This window comes from Trichechus manatus, unplaced genomic scaffold (assembly GCF_000243295.1).
Source record: "Trichechus manatus latirostris isolate Lorelei unplaced genomic scaffold, TriManLat1.0 scaffold00131, whole genome shotgun sequence".
Lineage (NCBI taxonomy): Eukaryota > Metazoa > Chordata > Mammalia > Sirenia > Trichechidae > Trichechus > Trichechus manatus.
The window spans coordinates 779697-797477 of NW_004444067.1; the positions used below are offsets into that span (position 1 = coordinate 779697).

General features: G+C 41.1%; 1 protein-coding gene across 1 annotated transcript; it reads left to right on the forward strand.

Moving 5' to 3' along the window:
- Window positions 1–1789: 1789 nt before the first annotated feature.
- DENR (density regulated re-initiation and release factor) lies at window positions 1790–17530 on the forward strand. The gene is made up of 8 exons (XM_004384972.2): window positions 1790–1907; window positions 2664–2778; window positions 6825–6844; window positions 9471–9555; window positions 11675–11758; window positions 14374–14490; window positions 17051–17190; window positions 17299–17530. The coding sequence occupies exons 2-8, from the start codon at window positions 2673–2675 to the stop codon at window positions 17341–17343; spliced, it is 597 nt and encodes a 198-aa protein (XP_004385029.1). The 5' UTR covers window positions 1790–1907; window positions 2664–2672; the 3' UTR covers window positions 17344–17530.
- The last annotated feature ends 251 nt before the right edge of the window (window positions 17531–17781 follow it).

A 17781-nucleotide genomic window follows, 5' to 3' on the forward strand; every position in this document is an offset into this window, starting at 1 on the left:
CTTCTTACTAGAATTTGAGTTCTGCACCCCACCTTTCTCCTGCTCCATCCGGGACTCTCTGTTGTGTTCCCTGTCAGGGTAGTCATTGGTGGTAGCCAGGCACCATCTAGTTCTTCTGGTCTCAAGCTGAAAAGTTTCTGGTTTATGTGGCCCTTTCTGTCTCTTGGGCTAATACTTTCCTTGTGCCTTTGGTGTTCTTCATTCTTCTTTACTCCAGGTGGTTTGGACCAATTGATGCATCTTAGATGGCTGCTTGCAAGCTTTTAAGCCCCCAGATGCCACTCACTGAAGTAGGGTGCAGAACATTTTAATAAGCTTTGTTATGCCAATTGACCTAGATGTCCCCTGAAAGCATGGTCCCCAGATCCCTACCCCTGCTACTCTGTCCCTCAAAGTGTTTGACTGCAATACATCTTGATTTAAGAAATGTTCAAATGTGAGGAAAAGATTAATAAAATATCCTATTTGCTATACAATCCTAAGCATGTTGTTGTTAGGTGCCGTCGAGTCGGTTCCCACTCACAGAGACCCTGTACAACATCGCTTGGTCCTGGCCATCCTCACAATCTTTGCTGTGTTTGAGCCCATTGTTGCAGCCACTGTGTCAATCCATTTCATTGAGGGTCTCCCTCTTTTTCACTGACCCTCTACTTTACCAAGCAAGATGTCCTCCTCCAGGGACTGGTCCCTCCTGACAACATGTCCAAAGTATGTGAGAGAAAGTCTCACCATCCTCGCTTCTAAGGAGCATTCTAGCTGTACTTTTTCCAAGACAGATTTATTCTTTCTTCTGGCAGTCCATTGTATATTCAATGTTCTTCACCAACACCATAATTCAGAGGTCACTCTGGATGACTCTCTGGTGGGAAAGTTTATGTCAGATGCTTTAGTACACACACAAAGTAAGTTGCAAGCCTAAAATTAAAGGGGTGGTGGTGGTGGTGGTGAATGAAGTTGGGGTGGGGGAAGGAGAGAAACAGGGTGGAAGATAAAACAAAATAGGAACAATCTTCACCATCTACATAACTCTTTTATGTCATAATTTCCCTGACCCTCATAGCTCTGCAACCATTGTGGTGTTAACATTCCCATTTCAGAAATGAGACTCGGGCGCTGAGGGATAGGAAGGGATTTTCCTGAAGTGAAACAACTAGATGGAGGCAAAGCTAAGACACACCTTTTGCTGTTATGTCTTCCAGACTCCTGAAGGAAAACTTGAGATGAGGGGTAGATTGATTCCACTTTATCACACACATAGGATAGGTAAACACGAAGACAGTGATGAAAGTAGTTTCTAGGTTGGTGAGATTGTGGGCGATGAAAAATAATTTAAATAGGGTTGGTATTATCTTTTAAAAAATAATTCTGCCAATTTAGGGTATGACATTAAAATGGAAAGAAACGCCTTATCCAGCTGAAATCTCCCCGCGGAAGAGTGATTTATCCAGTAAGCTAGAGGTTAGTCAGAACTCCAGGATGCACCCGAGACACCGGGGCAACGTTCCTTGGGCTCATCAACAGGAAGTCATTTCTGACTCAGGTGCACGTCTTTGCTTTTCCATCAGCGTCCCCTTCCGCGCGCCGATCGCCTACGCCGGGCTCAGCTAAGCAGAAGCTCCCCATCCTTTCCAACGGGTAACGAGCGCCATCTACTGGCCCTCAGCCTCTCGGCCCCTGAGAGCAATGCGCATGCTCCTTGCTTACTCCTCCTCCGTCGCCTGCGGGCTTTTCGCGACATCCGGCCCAGCGGCGGCCTGAATCTTGCGATAAAGGCCAATTGTCTCGCGGGAGCGCGGCTGGCCGACGGGCGCTCGGGCGGCACTGGCCGGGAAAGAGGAGTTGCATGTGTCGCTTCAGCTGGCGAGAGCGGCCGGAGTGGAGGCGGCGGGAGCTGTGCGACCGCTTGGGTAACGGCCCCTTGTGTCTCTCCCGCTTTAGAGAAGCTCGTAGAGAGCGTGGGGGAAACAGGTGCTGCCTGGCGAAGGGGGCCGGGCCGGGCGTCTCCACACCCCCGCCCACATGGGCCCCTCTGGTGTCCCCGGGGTTGCCCCTTCGCCTCAGACCTCCTCCCCTCCCACCCGGCCGTCGCCTCAGTGCTCTTTTATTCCGACCCTTCCTGGTTCTGCTGTCCCCGTTTTCTCCCCTCAGCCTCTGGTCTCCCCGCCCCCCCTTCTCCCTTTTCTGACTCCTGTGTGTCTACCTTGGCACTTCGCTGCCCCCACCCTTTCGTGGGCTTTTTCAGCCTCAGGTCACCGCTGGCATTGTAGCCATTCTCTCTTGCTGCAGTTTACGTTCCTCTTAGATCACCCCAAGACCTCTGCCTCGTCTTTGCCGAGGTCACCCTCCCCATCTTTTTCATCCCTTTCCCATTGGTTCCTTACTTTTCCTCATGAGTCCCCTCCACCCCCCACCCGCGCACCCCCAGTCCTGCATGGACCATTTGCTAGGAATCTCACTGCCACTTCTTGCTTCTCTGTAGACCTGTGGTCCTGGTCAGTGTTGCACCCAAAATTGCTCGTATTTTGTGAATCCTAGTGCAGCTTGTATCCTTTGCTTTACAGAGAAATGAAACTGATTTGGGGTGAGGGGGTTTCTGGTGGAAGAAGGCGAGACTGGGGTCTTGGTCCAGTAGAGTAAAGGGGTGTTATTTTCCTCACTTGCAGGTTTGTGAGATGGCTACTGACCTTTCTGAGTCCAGTGGGCCTGATAGTAAAGGAGACCCGAAGAGCAATGCCAAGTTAGATACAGATTACCCACTTCGAGTCCTTTATTGTGGAGGCAAGTATTGGAAGGCAGAAAATGGTCTTTTCTCACTGTATTTTTATGCACTGTGATCATAGCTTCACATTTAGTCCTGTTACGCTTCTTTCATCTGTCTTTGCCCTTTGATGAATCCTTAATTGCAGGGGGGAGGGTTGGTGAGGAGGATGCATGGGTTAACAGATAACCTACCTGACTGCGTCTGCTACGTGGCCTGGAGAAGTTTACAGTCCAGTTGGAATTTTTTTCTCTTTGCCATTGAGTCAATTCTGACTCATGGCAACTCCATGTGTTACAAAGTAGAACTGAGCTCCATAGGGTTTTCCTGGTGTAATCTTTATGGAAGCCAATTGCCAGGCCTTTCTTCCGAGGTGCCGCTGGGTGGCTTCAAACCACTAACCTTTGGTTTAGCAGCTGAGCACAAATCATTTGTGCCACCCAGGGACCTCCAGTTGGAATAGAGACGTGCAAATAGAGCATTTCAGCCTAATGTTTAAGTGCTAGTCTGGCTACTAAAGGAGGATTTCTTGGAAGATGGTAAGGACTGGATGAAAAAGTGGGGAAGGGCATCCCAGGAGGAGGGAATAGCTATGCAGGAAAAAGCTTGATGTGTGCCTGTGGAAATATGAGCAGCTTTGTATTAGTGTAGTGTAGGTATTAGATAAGGAGTGGGAGAAGATGAGATTGGAGTGATGGATATAGTAGGGTGATCTCAAGAAAATCATCTCGGTTTGATTATTAATATATTAAATTTATTCAGGTTTTTTTTTTCTTTGAGTGTTTTTTCTCATTTTCAATACAGAAATTTGTGGATTGGAGGCACCCTATTTTATTAGCACCTTGGACTGTTTCAGAAAAATTTGAAGACTGAGGACAGTAAGAGGGCTAGATTTATTTATTCACTCAGAATCTTTTTGTGTACTTGTGACTGGGAATGTTTCAGAGGCTGGGGACTGAGTCATGAAGAAGTCAGACAAGGTCCCTCGTCTTGTGGACCTCAACCTTCTTGTGAGTTCTATTGAGACCTCACCTAGAGTTTAAGTCTTGTAGAAGAAGAAGTGATGTCATTGAGTTTGAAACTAGCAACTCATCACCTGAGTATCTTTGATAGTAAAATAAAATTAGTGTACAATATCTGGACAGAAGAGTAGGCAGGGGAACTTTTTGTAGAGTTGATTGAGTTTTGTTATGATATTGGTCATTGGGTTTACTTGGCCTCACAGACCAGGGTTTGCCTGCTGACTCCAGCGCTTACCTGCTGTGTGACCGTGGGTAAGTTACTTAAGTTCTCCAAAGTTGAGAGGTCTGTTTCTGAGGTTTTCGAAATGAAGGTTATGTTACATCTTAAGTCCGATGATTTGTGTAAAGTTCCTGGTACAGCATCTAGCACAAAAACTTAGTAACTAGTCAGTAAATGCCAGCTACTAAAGGAAAAAGATTCAGAGATGAAGTCCATGATTTCTAAACTGGAATAGTTGAAAAATGGGGATGCTACTAAAAGTGATGAGGTTGAGAAGAATTAGATTTAGAAATGGATGATAGGTTCATTTTCTAATACAATGAGTTTTTTAGTTTATCGAAATGGAAGAATTCAAGTACTTTGAAATTGGCAGCAGGGAAATAAAGATTTGGGACTATCAGCCTTAGAGATAATGGTCTGAAAGTGGAAAGTATGTGAGTTTCTCTAAGGAAGGGGGAAACACCAAACAGATCCTCGAGGATGCACTTGGAGTGAGGTGAGCTGGGTGGATTTCACCACATGAAGAAATTGTTTCATTGGTGGGAAGTTGGAAAGACTAGTAAGAATGTTAGCCTCTAGAAATCCTGTTTTATTATTTTTCTGTAATTAAGGAGTACAACTAAGGCTGCTTGAGAAACTGGTACCTTTATACTAATAAAATGCCCAGAATATAGGTTCCTGTTGTAATTTTATGACGGTTCCTTGTGGAATGACGTTTTCAATTTGAAAGCCTATGTGAGTAAACAGGAGCCCCAATGGCGCAGTTGTTATGTGCTCAGCTGCTAACCAAAAGGTCTGCAGTTCGAACTTACCAGCCGCTCCGCAGGAAAAAATACCTGGTGACCTGCTCCCGTACAGTCCTGTTCTGTCCTGTAGGGTCGCTGTGAGTCAGAATCGACTCAGTGGCACACAACGATAACAACGTGTGAGTAAAGGATAAGATGTGCTTTTTATGGTCTCAAGGGTTCAGTGAAGTAGCACTGCTAGGTGGAAGCTACTGCAAGTTTCATTTCTGTCTAAGGGTGATTTTTCAATATCCAGAACAACACTGGCTTCTATTCTTCGTAAAAACATTCTTGAAGTCCTGGGGTGGTGCAATGGTTAAGTGCTCGACTACCAACCAAAAGATTGTCAGTTGAAACCTACTCAGCACCTCAGAAGAAAGGCATGGCGATCTGCTTCTGTAAAGTCACAGCCTTGAAAACCCTGTGGAGTGCAGTTGTTACGTTTCTAGTTGAATAAACCAATGGTAGATACCGGTTTAGACTGTGCCTTTTAGGTGGCTTCTAACTCTACTGCTTTATAAAAATAGTGGAAAGTATGATGACATTGTTAATAGGGATGTCGTCATAGTGAATTAATAATTTACAAAAAATATAAGAAAAGTACTAATCGAATGGATATTTATTTATCGAGTGCTTATGATGTATCAGGTCCTGGGCTAAGCTCTGTGCAGGAATGATAAATTGGCATGGCCCTGCTGTTAGTCTATTCATATCTTACACAGGGTGGATATTACTGATGGCTGAAAGAAAGATACAGGTAAAGTTTAGTGGCAGTACAAGGGAAGGAGAGATTTCATTCACTTGTAGGGAATCAGGGAAGACTTCATAGAGGTGACAGCGGTTGAACCAGGCTTTGAAGAAAAGGTAGCTGTCAGGTAGGCACAAAAAGGCAGAAGGAAAGATGTGCCAGGCAAAGGAGCAAAGGAAGAGAGGTAGGAAAGTCTGGGGAATGGAGAGGGAATTTCAAGTGTTACTTTCTGGTTATGTGGGATTTATGAAGAGGAATAGCATGAATAGGATGAAAATATGGTTTGGGCCGGATTGTGGGGGACCTGAATACCAGGCTAAGCTGTTTGAATTTCAGGATTTTTTTTTTCCTTTTTCAGTGTTCTTCCTGATTTTCAATACACAAATTTGTGAATTGGAAATGCCTTGTTTTCTTAGCACTTTGGAATATTTCAGACAGTTTTCTTGGTATAAAACCTAAAAAGTCATATTTAATTTTACATTAATTTCCCCCAATTTTTAATTATGAAAATATTTAAATATAGAGAAAATTTTAAAGAGTAATACAAGGAAAGCCTCTTTACCTCTATCAAAATTCAACAATTAATATTTTGCATGTAATTTCAGGTTTACAGAAAAGTTACAAGAATACACAAAAAATTTTTGGAGAGCTTCCATCCAGACTTTCTACATTTGTGCATGTGCTCTCTCTCTCTCAACATTGATACAATTATTTTATCTAAAGATCTGATTGAAATTCTTCTCAATTCTCCCAAAAATATCCTTTGTGAGAAAAAAAAAAAGAATCCAAGATCATGTGTTGCATTCAAGTGATGTGTCTCTTTGTTGTCATTATTAGTTACCATCTAGTTGATTTCAACTCACGGAGACTTAATGTGTGCAGAGTAGGACTGCTCCGTAGTCTCCTTTAATCTGGAACAGTTTCTGTTTGTATTTCAGGATATTGATATTTTTAAAGAAGACGGGTCAATTATTTTGTAGAATGTCCTTCACTTTAGGGTTGTCTGATGTTTTCTTATGATAACTTTCAGTTTATGGGTTTATAGCAGTAATACCACATCAGACAGAAGGAGACATTCTTTAGATCAAAAAATCAAGATACTACCTCAAATAGTTACGTGTGGTTTACATTAAAAAAGCTGTGAAGGGTAGCATTTGAAAAAGTATGATACACAAAAGCTAAAGGAAGAAAGTAGAAATGAAACATTTTTTCAAATTTAAAAGTAACGATGAGCCCTGTTTTATTTTTTTTTAATTTTTAAATCTTTTTTTTTTTCTCTCCATTTCTATAGTCTGTTCATTACCAACAGAGGTAAGTCCTTTTAAAATTCTCTTTTTTAACTTAGGCAGTTGAGGTCTTTTTTTTCCTGGTATACTTTAAATGATAGTGTAAAAAAAATAAAGTACATGAACAGATAGGTCCAATCTGAATTTAGTTCATATTTAAAGACCAGTTTATATTATTGTGATTCAGATTGTTGCAAGTCATAAAAACGGAGTGTTTCCCAGTGTTTTATTATTTCTTTTTTATTATAGTTGTTGTCATTTTAGAGCTAACTTGCAAACTTTTTTTCCTCCTATTTTTCATTTTCTATCATTCCATAGTAGAGTTTCAACCTTTTATAGAGACCTTTAAGGAGCCCTGGTGACACAGTGGTTAAAGCGCTCAGCTGCGAACCGGAAGGTCAGTGGTTCAAACCCACCAGCTGCTCCATGGGAGAAAGATGTGACAGTCTACTTCCGTAAAGATTTACAGCCTTGGAAACTCCATGGGACAGTTCTCCTCTGTCCTGTAGGGTTACTGTGAGTCGGAATGGACTCAGTGGCAGTGGATATAGAGAACTTTGATTTGAAATAATTTTATAGTCTTGTAAATTCTTTTTTTTTTTAATTTTGGTGAAAATCTACACAACAGAACTTAAACCCATTTGGCAGTTTCTGCGGGTACAGTTCAGTAACACTGGTTACATCCTTCATGTTGTATCACTGTTCCCACTATCTACCCATATTGTTTCAGCTCCGTTGACTTAGACTCACTACCCGCTAAACATCTCATCTATGCTTTAGAGTTACTGTTGTCAATTTGATCTCATATATACATAATTCTTTAAAAGAGCACAATGCTCATTGCAAATACTCTTTACTAATTTAGCTGAGGAAATCCTGGTGACATCGTGGTTAAGAGTCTGGCTGCTAACCAAAAGACTGACAGTTCGAATCCACCAGGCGCTTCTTGGCAACCCTATGGGGCAGTTCTACTTGGTCTTATAGGGTCGCTATGAGTCGGAATCGACCTGGCAGTGGTTTGTTTTTTTTTTTTTTAATTTAGCTAAACTGTTATTTAGTTTAAAGATGACTTCAGGGGATAATTTTGGTTCACAGCAATAGATTTGGGGGTTCCTCCAGTCTCAGTAGATCCTGTAAGTCTGGATTCTGTAACAATTTGAAATTCCGTTTCGTATTTTCCCCGTTTTTGATCGGGATTTAATCTATTAATTCCTTGATCAAATTGTTCAGTAACGGTAGCCCAGCAGCATCCAGTTCTTCTGGTCTCATGGCAAAGGAGTCAGTAAGTAGCTCATGGAGACAGACCTGCAGTCCAGTTCCTTCTCCAATTCCTGGATCCCCTCCTTCCTCTGCTGCTTTAGGCGAATAGAGAACTACTATTACATGTTGGGTGGACGTTCGCAAGCTTTTTTTTTTTTAAAAAAAGAAAAAACATTTGTTGTGTTTTAGGTGAAAGTTTACACTCCGAATTAGTTTCCTATTCAATAATTCATATACAAATTCTGCTTTGACATTTGTTCCTAATCCCCACAATGTGTCAGCACTCTCCCCATTTCCACCCTGGGTTCCCTGTTTCCATTCGTCCGATTTCCCTGCCCCTCCTTGTTTTCTCATCTTTGCTTTTGGGTAAAGGTTGAACATTTGATCTCATATAGTTGATTGTTTAAGGGAGACTACTCATGGGTGGTATTGCTTATTTTATAAGCCAATCTATTGTTTGGCTGAAAGGTGACCTCCAGGAGTAGCTTCAGTGCGAAGTTCAAAAGGTATCTTAGAGGATTCCTCTAGTCTGTTGGTTCAGTAGGTCTGGCCTTTTTTATAAATATGAATTTTGTTCTGTTTTTTCCTGCGATTGTATCTGGGACCTTCTATTGTGTCCCTGGTCATAGCTGATAGTGCTAGCCGGGTACCATCTAGTTCTTCTGGTTTCAGGTTAGAAGAGGCCTGGTTTGTGTGGCCTGTGCATCCTGTGGACTAGTTTCTTCTTCGCATTTTTGATCTCCTTCATAATAGTAACCTTAAAGCCAAAATTTACGTGTCCAGGCAGAGGAAAGAACGAGCAGAAATTGTGTTTAAGACTTTCTGTTAATAAGCTTCTAAGTCAGGCTCAATGGGCAAGCCATGAAAATAATGAGGCACCTGTGTGCCCCGTGGAGACCTGGTGGCACAGTGGTTGAGAACGTGGCTGCTAACCAAAAGGTCAGCAGCTCCTAATCTACCAGCCACTCTTTGGAAACCCTGTGGGGCAGTTCTGTTCCGTCCTCTAGGGTCACTGTGAGTCGGAGTCAGTTCTACAGCAGCTGTTTGGTTTTTGTTTGGTGTGTGTACCCAAAGCAAGACACAGGCAAACATGCTTGTGTTTGTTTGTTTGTTCCTTTTTCTAATGGCCCTTGTGTTTGATGGAGAGGAAATAAATTGATACAGTTGAAGAGGTACCTGATCCTTTTTTTAATTCCTAATTTTTTACAGTTCATTTCCTGGTCCCTAGCCAAATACAGCTTTCCAGTGGTTAGGAAGTCGCGTAGTTATTTCATTATTCTTTGTATAGCAGGTCTAGGGAGTGATTTTTAATTAAAATGTATTGGTTGCTTGAAAATGTTTTGTTGTGACTTTTCAAACAGTTAAATTTATTATTTCTTTTTTCTTCTTAGTATTGTGAATATATGCCTGACGTTGCTAAATGTAGACAATGGTTAGAGAAAAATTTTCCCAAGGAATTCGCAAAACTTACCGTAGGTAAGAACTTTTTTTTTTCGTATCATGAAAGCTTTTGTAGCTGAAACAAATGGACATATTACATTATTTTTAAAAAATATGAAAGTCCTCTTCTAGTAGGATATTACAGAATTAGTTCTGCCTGTATCTATTAACTTTAAAGCTATTTAAGTTCTTGGGTTAAAATCCCTTATATGGAGTCACAGACTGTTTCATGTGTCGTCTTTTGCGACAGGATAAGTCTGAGTATCAACTTACAAAGGAGAGTAAATGATTTAGGGCAAATACATCTTTACTCATTTATGTAACAAAGTATTTATTGTGAACCTACTAGCGCTACACAGTTCTAGGTTGCTGAGGATAAAGCAGAAATAAAAGATGCCCTGCTGTTGTGGAAATTAAATTCTAGGAAGGTAAACAGAATAAGTAAAACGTCAGTATGTTAGTGATGAGCAGGGAAGCGGGGGGATAGGAAGTGTTGGGGGGAAACTTGAAATTTTAGATAGAAGGAGCAGGGAAGAAGATGTTTGAATAAAAACCTAAAGGAGGTGAGGGGGGAGCCATGTGGATATCCGGAGAAAGAGCATTTCAGGCAGAGGGCACAGCCAGTGCAGAGGCCCTGAGACAGAAGCATACAGCGGGGAGACCATTGTATCTGGAACTGATTGAAGGAGGTGGAGGAGATGAAATCAGAGAAGTAATGGGGGATTAGATCTTGTATGACCTTGTAGACCATTGCAGAGTCTTGGCTTTTACTGTGAGTGAGATAAGGAGCTTTTGGAAGGTTTTGAACAGAAGAATGATAAGGTCTCAGTGTTGTTCAGCAGCATCACTTTCGCTGCTGTGTTAAAAATACACAGAAAGGGGTATAGGCAGAAGAGCAAGGAGACATGGTCGGAGGCTGTTGGTAATAATCTGATCAAGAGATGATGATGACTTAGACCAGAACAATGGCAATGGAGGGGGTGAACAATGGTCAGATTCTGGATATGTTCTGGAGGTAGCACTAACAGGATTTTCTGATGTGCTGGATGTGGGGCATGAACAAAAGAGGCATCTGAGGTTTTGGTCCAAGCAATTAGAAGAATAGAGTTGCCGGTGCCTGAAGTGGAGAAGACTGGAGAGGGAGCAGATTTGCTCAGTTGGCTCAAATCGGTGGCTTCTTTTACCAGATTAGTAAAAATGAAGGTGGTAGTGGGAAGAAGGGGATGCCTGGGCTGGGAATATACCCAAACCCATTACCATCGAGTTGATTCTGACTCATAGCAACCCTATGGGACAGAGGAGAACTGCCCCATAGGGTTTCCAAGGAGCTGCTGGTAGATTTGAACTGTCAAACTCTTGGTTAGCAGCCAAGCTCTTAACCACTGCACCACCAGGGCTCCAGGCTGGGAATACCAAAAAAAAAACAAACAAACTAGGGCTGGGAATAGGCCTCCTTAAATACACCTAATATTGCCCTACTTGCAGTGGTTAAAGTGATCGACTGCTAACCAAAAGGTCAGCAGTTCGAAACCACCAGTGGCTCTGCTACAGAAAGATTGTGGCAGTCTGCTTCTGTAGAGATGTACAGGCGTGGAAACCCCACGGGGTCACTATGAATCGAAATCGACTTGGCGGCAGTGGTTATTTGCTGCTTTAATTTCCAGGTTTTTCTGTGAGGCACAAACCCCGAAGCTCGGCCTTTGGGGCAGTCACTGTCAGCAGTTGGTTAAGAACCCTCGTCTCGTGTGCAGTCAGTCGATGTGGTCTGCCCTGAATATAACCTGCCCAGGACATGACTGAGACTTTAGGGGGAAGACGCCCTTCTCATCCAGGACAGACTTCCTGTTAACAAATTAGTATCTGCTCAACACTGCTATGGAACCTGAGTGGTTTATGCTGCTTTCACATGGTTAAAAAATCCTGTTCCTCATATATCAAAGGCTTTATTGCTTTCCCTTCCGTAGAATTTAGACACCGTGATGGCGTTTCAGAAGTCACTGAATAGAGATCTAGCAATAAAGTCATTGGCTTCATAAATGTCATGTTCTGGTGTTGGTGACTGCCTTATTTGTGTATAAGGTTGCTTAAAGGGTGATTTCTTTTATTAAAGGTATGAAGTTATGTTAATGCTTTTGGGTTTCATTTGTATGCCTAGAAAATTCACCTAAACAAGAAGCTGGAATTAGCGAGGGTCAAGGAACGGTAGGAGAAGAGGAGGAGAAGAAAAAGCAAAAAAGAGGTAAGACTTAAGTCTATGTTTTGAGTTGTTTAAATGCATCTTTCGTTTTGGTAGAAGATATAAGTATTAAAAGGGTTCCCAAAATGAATATCTAATGTTATTTTAATCCCACATGTATATCATACAGAGGGATATGTATATAGAGGGATAAAATCATAGTCTTAGGAGGATGCTTAAATGTGGTGTGATTTGGGTTCTGTCAGTAAATTGGACCTGAGAAAGCTTGCATATTTGCCCTGTATACATACATAAAAAGTGACCAGACAGCTTATTTATGACCTTAAAACTCTGTTACCTTGTTATTAGAATACCTGTATATCCTGTTTAGAGTGAGTGTGCGTTTACATAAGATTTATTCTCCTTATTCTGATAGCTCAGTAGAATACTTTTACAGCTGTTGCGTATACCTGTCTTTTCTGTTCTCTCTTCCTTTAAAACTAACTCCTGAATGTGTACTCTGGATCTTGTCCCCCTGTGTTTCTTCTTCATTAATTTTTCTCCTCTATGAATAACATCAGATTATAAATATTTTGGAGGGCTTTCCATTTTTAAAAAATATTCTTCCCAGAACCCATGTTGTTTTTGCCTTGTTCTCCCTTCCTTCCTTCCTTCCATTCTAGCCAGTCTGCTTTACAAAGAGTAGACTCACCATCCCACTTTTATTCTGTTGTCCACGGTTCGCTCCTTATTTCATCCGAACCTGACTTTAACGCCACCGAAACCCCTCTGATAAAAGTCATTAGTCACTCGGTAATTGCTAAATAGTAAGAGCATTTGACCACTCTCTTCTTGAAGCGTTGTACTTCCTTGGCTACTGTGGCACCATTTCCTAATTTTCTGTCACTTCTCAGTCTCCTGTGTAGACTTTCTCCTGTTCCTTGAAAGTTGGTGTTTTCCGGGATTTTGCCCTTGTCCTTGTCCTTTTGCCCCTTTGTCTTAGTTATCTAGTGCTGCTGTAACAAGTGCCACAAGTGGATGGCTTCAACAAGCAGAGGTTTATTCTCTCACAGTCTGGGAGGCTAGAAACCTGAATTCAGGGTGTCGGCTCCAGGGGAAGGCTTTCTTTCTCTTTCTGCTCTGGAGGAAGGTCCTTGTCATCAATTTTCCATGGTCTAGGAGCTTCTCCGTGCAGGAACCTCAGGTCCAAAGGATGCGCTCTGCTCCCAGCACTGCTTTCTTGGTGGTATGAGGTCCCCCATGTCTCTCCGACAGCTTCTCTCTTTTATATCCCAAAAGTGATTGGCCCAAGACACAGTCTAATCTTGTAGATTGAGTCCTGCCTCATCAACATAACTGCCTGTAGTCCCGTCTCATTAACATCAGAGAGATAAGATTTACAACGCATAGGAAAATCACATCAGGTGACAAAATGATGGGCAGTCACACAATACTTGGAATCATGGCCTAGCCAAATTGATAGACATATTTTTTGGGGACACAGTTCAACCTATGACACCTTTCATCCTGCATATTTTCCCTGAATGCTGCTACCACATCCCTGCCTTCTTTCACCACTTAGGATTTCCAAATCTTTATCTGGAGACCTGGCCTGTGTCTCCCAGGCACCTCAGACTCAGCACTTCCAAAATTAAATAATTACATCCCAAGTCTACTACTTTTTGGTTCGTGAAAGCGTAGTTTATATCCAGCTATCCAAGTCAGAAACCCACAAGCCATCTTAGCTTCTCTCTCTTCACCCCCTTTAATACAGTTCTAAATTCTGTTGTTTTTCCTCCTTACTCTCTCTGTCCTGTGCTTTGCGTCCATTACTTTTGCCACTGCTGTGGTTCAGCTTTTGATTAACTTCTGCCTGAACTAATGCCAGCGCCTCCTCGCTGGCTTTTCTTTCAGCCTTCTCCTTCACAAACCCACCCCCATGCTGTAGTCAGAGTGATTCTGCTAAAACATAAATCTGGTCATTTCACTCCTGCAAAGTCTTTTGATGGCTTCTCCTCGTCCACAGTACAAAGTCCAAATATCAGAGCTTGATGTACCAGCCTGTTAGTGACTAGTCTGTAATCTTTGCTCTTCTGGTATCTTCTGCCACATATCCATAAATATCCTTCAGTCATAACAAGTGTAGTTCCCAAATACAATGCCTTTTCTTATCTCTGTACCTGTTCCCTTTCCCTTTCTTACACCTCTCAGCCCGTCTTCCTGCACCTGGACAATCCCTTCTTATCCTTCAAGACCCGACTTAGAGGGCACTTACTCAAGGGAACCTTTTCTGCCCTCTGGAAGCAGAGTAAGCCGTTCTGAGCAAAGCTGTGGTAGTGCCTTAGTGATGGACCCTGTTACAGGAGTCAGGTTGCTGTCATTACTTAACTGTTTGGTCTTCCTTCACTAGACTGTGAGTCCCTGGAGGGCAGGGGCTATGTTCTGTTCATCTTTGTGCGCTCAGCCCTTAGCGCAGTGCTTGGCACATAGTAGGTACTTAATAAATGTTTGTTGAATGAATGCTCATGCATGTATTTATTAATTTCATATTAGAGAAAGGAAACTTTAAAAATTAATTTTTGGTACCTTTTGGAAAATAACAAATGTAAAGACTTAGTATTCTATAATCGTTCATGTTAAAAACGAAACAATTAATGCTGAGCTCTTTCTTAATAAAGGTGGAAGGGGTCAAATAAAACAGAAAAAGAAGACTGTACCACAGAAGGTGACGATAGCCAAAATTCCGAGAGCGAAGAAGAAATATGTAACAAGAGTGTGTGGCCTTGCAACTTTTGGTGAGTTCGGGCTTGAGGACATTTAAAATAACAAAGTGCGAACTGTGTTTTCTCTCTTTGTTAATCTGGCATCACGAAAACTTTACAGGTCTTTTTTTTACTCAGAAAATACAAAATGAGGGTTTGCTTTTCTAACTATAGCTTCAAAATTAATTTTTGGAGAAAGTAAAAAGTCTTTTGTAGAGAGGACTGGTATAACCTTTTCCTTTCTGGAACTCTTGTGGGACACATTTTATGTAGGATGAGGAGGGCTGGGTAGGATTCCCTGTGAAGCCTACCAAAGCTGCTCGTCTGTCCTCTGCAGGCCTGGTGGCAGAGGGTTGACAATGGCTCGTCCCTTCTGGGAATGACAGTAGAGGGTGAGGGCAGGCATGTGGCAGCAGAGTGTCCTGCTCCAGAGTCCCTTTGGTCCCCAGAGGCCTTAAGTAAATAGTGAAACTGGGGTGAAAAGGTAAACCAGGGCCCTTTCGTGTGTCAGCACAGATTGAAAACAGTCACTGGACCACATTATAAATATGAAGGTTTGTTTCTCTGTTTCTTTTTATTTTTGTAAAAAGCAGTAAACAGAAGCACCTCACTCTTACTTGAATGCAATGCTAGGAATTGATACGTTCCTGAATTTCTTTTGGTCTTGCTATATGATAATAAATTATGGACAGTATGGATGATGCTGTTTTTATGTACTGAGGCTTTATTTGACCTTGCAAAATATAAGTTGATTTGTTAAGACCACTTGCTATGGTAGTTTGTAATTACTGTTCTGAAGGAAATATGAAGCCCATTAAAGCAATCTGTTTTATGAATTTAAAATGCAGTTTAAATTTTTTATGTAGATGCCCCTTCATTATGTTGAGAAATTTCCCTTCTATACCTATTTTACTGAGAGTTTGTATCAGGAGTGAGTGTTAGACTTTGTCAGATGCCTTTTCTGTGTCAATTGAGATGATCATGTGATTCTTTTTTTCCTTTTATTTATGGGATAGATTATGTTGATTGATTTTCTAATGTTGAACCATCCTTGCATATCTGGTATGAATCCTACTTGGTCATGGTATATTATTTTTTTGATACGATGCTGAGTTCTATTGGCTAGAATTTTGTTGAGAGTGTTTGCATCTGTATTCATGAGAGATATTGGTCTGTAATTTTCTTTTTTTGTGATGTCTTTGCCTGGTTTTGGTCAGGGTTATGCTGGCTTCTTAGAATGAATTCAGAAGTATTGCTTCGTTTTCTATGTTCTGAAATAGTTTCAGTAGTACTAGAGTAAGCTCTTCTCTGAATGTTTGATAGAATTCTGCAGTGAAGCCATCTGGGCCAGGGCTTTTTTTGGTTGGGAGTTTTTTTTAATTACCTTTTCAGTCTTTTCTCTTGTTGTGGGTGTGTTCAGATGTTCAGCATCGTTTTGTGTTAGTTTGGGTAGGTAGTGTGTTTCTAGAAATTTTTCCGTTTCTTTTAGGTTTTCAAATTTGTTGGAGTATAGTTTTTCATAATATTCTGTCATGACCCTTTTTATTTCAGTTGGGTCTGTTGTAGTGTCCCCCATTTCATTTCTTATTTGTGTTATTTGTGTCCTCTCCTGTTTTTCTTTTGTCAGGCTGGCCACTGGTTTGTCGATTTTGTTGATCCTTTCAAAGAACCAGTTTTTGGTTTTGTCGTTCCTTTCTATTGTTTTTCTGTTCTCTATTGCATTTATTTCTGCTCTGATCTTTACTATTTCCTTTCTCCGGTGGTTGTGGGCTTTTTTTGCTGTTCTCTTTCTATTTGTTTGAGTTCTGTAGTTAATGTTTTGATTTTGTCCCTTTCTTCTTTTTTGATATGTGCATCTATCGCTATAAATTGACCTCTGGGGACTGCCTTTGCTGTGTCCCAAAGGTTTTGGTATGATGTGTTTTTATTCTCATTGGATTCTAGGAATTTTTCGATTCCATCTCTGATGTCTTCTATTACCCAGTGGTTTTTAAGCAGGGTGTTATCCAGTTTCCATGTAATCGATTTTTTTCCTTTGCTCTTCTTGTTTCTACTTTGATGGCATTGTGGTCAGAGAAGATACTTTGTATTGTCTCATCATTTTGGATCTTGTTGAGGATTGCTCTATGGCCTAAGATGTGGTCTATTCTGGAGAACGTTCCATGTGCGTTGGAAAAGAATGTGTACTTTGCAGCTGTTAGGTGGAGTGTTCTATAGATGTCTATGAAGTCATGTTGGCTAATTGTGCCCTTTAGCTCTTCGGTATCTTCGTGAGTTTATTTCTAGATGTTCTGTCCTTTACTGAGAATGATGCGTCGAAGTCTACTATTGTGGAACTGTCAATTTCTCTTTTCAGTGCTGTTTAGAGTTTGTTTTATGTATTTTGGAGCCCTGGCGTTCGGTGTGTATATGTTTATTATGGTAATGTCTTCTTGATAGATCATCTCTTTAATCATTGTATAGTGCCCTTCTTTGTCTTTTATGGTGGATTTTGTTTTAAAGTCTAAAATGCAGGTTAAATTTTTTAATGGAAAAATATCTTTGATGCATAATTCCAATTATAGTCTTGCTCTTTCTTTTTTCTAAAACACAGAAATTGATCTGAAAGAAGCACAAAGGTTTTTTGCTCAAAAATTCTCCTGTGGTGCCTCAGTAACAGGGGAGGACGAGATCATCATTCAGGGAGACTTTACAGATGACATAATCGATGTCATTCAGGAGAAGTGGCCAGAGGTCTGTGAACCACATGCATCCATAGAAATGCATATTTAAAGCAGGTAGCTTCCATATTTTCCCATTCGTTACCATAATTCATGAAATGTAATTATTTGTGTTTCATAGGTGGATGATGACAGCATCGAAGATCTTGGAGAAGTAAAGAAGTGATTTGGAAAATGTGTCTGTATTTAATGATCTGAACTGAGTTGATATGGCCAAAGAGAGGGAGGCCTTTTAACAAATATGTGTATTTATCCTACAGTAAAAACTGTAGACTACCCTTGTCCTTGGCATTTTCACTGTTCTGTACAAGGCCGCTTGTTGTTTTTTTTTTTTTTTTCCCAATTGCCAAAGTCTAATAAACGGGATACTGTCATGCTTATGCATCAAATAGAACTTAGTCAAATAAAAATTTTTGATCATTTGGTATTGACTTTTCTATCTTTGTTAGCTTTTTATTTTTGGAGAAACGTGGACCTTTTGTGGGAAGCATTTCTGTTGATTATTTTTACTGATTTAAAGTTGAATAATTTTTTTAAAAGAAATTTTATTTTGACTTCCTCACCAGTAATATCTATCTCCTCGCTCCTTTGATGTGGGACAAGG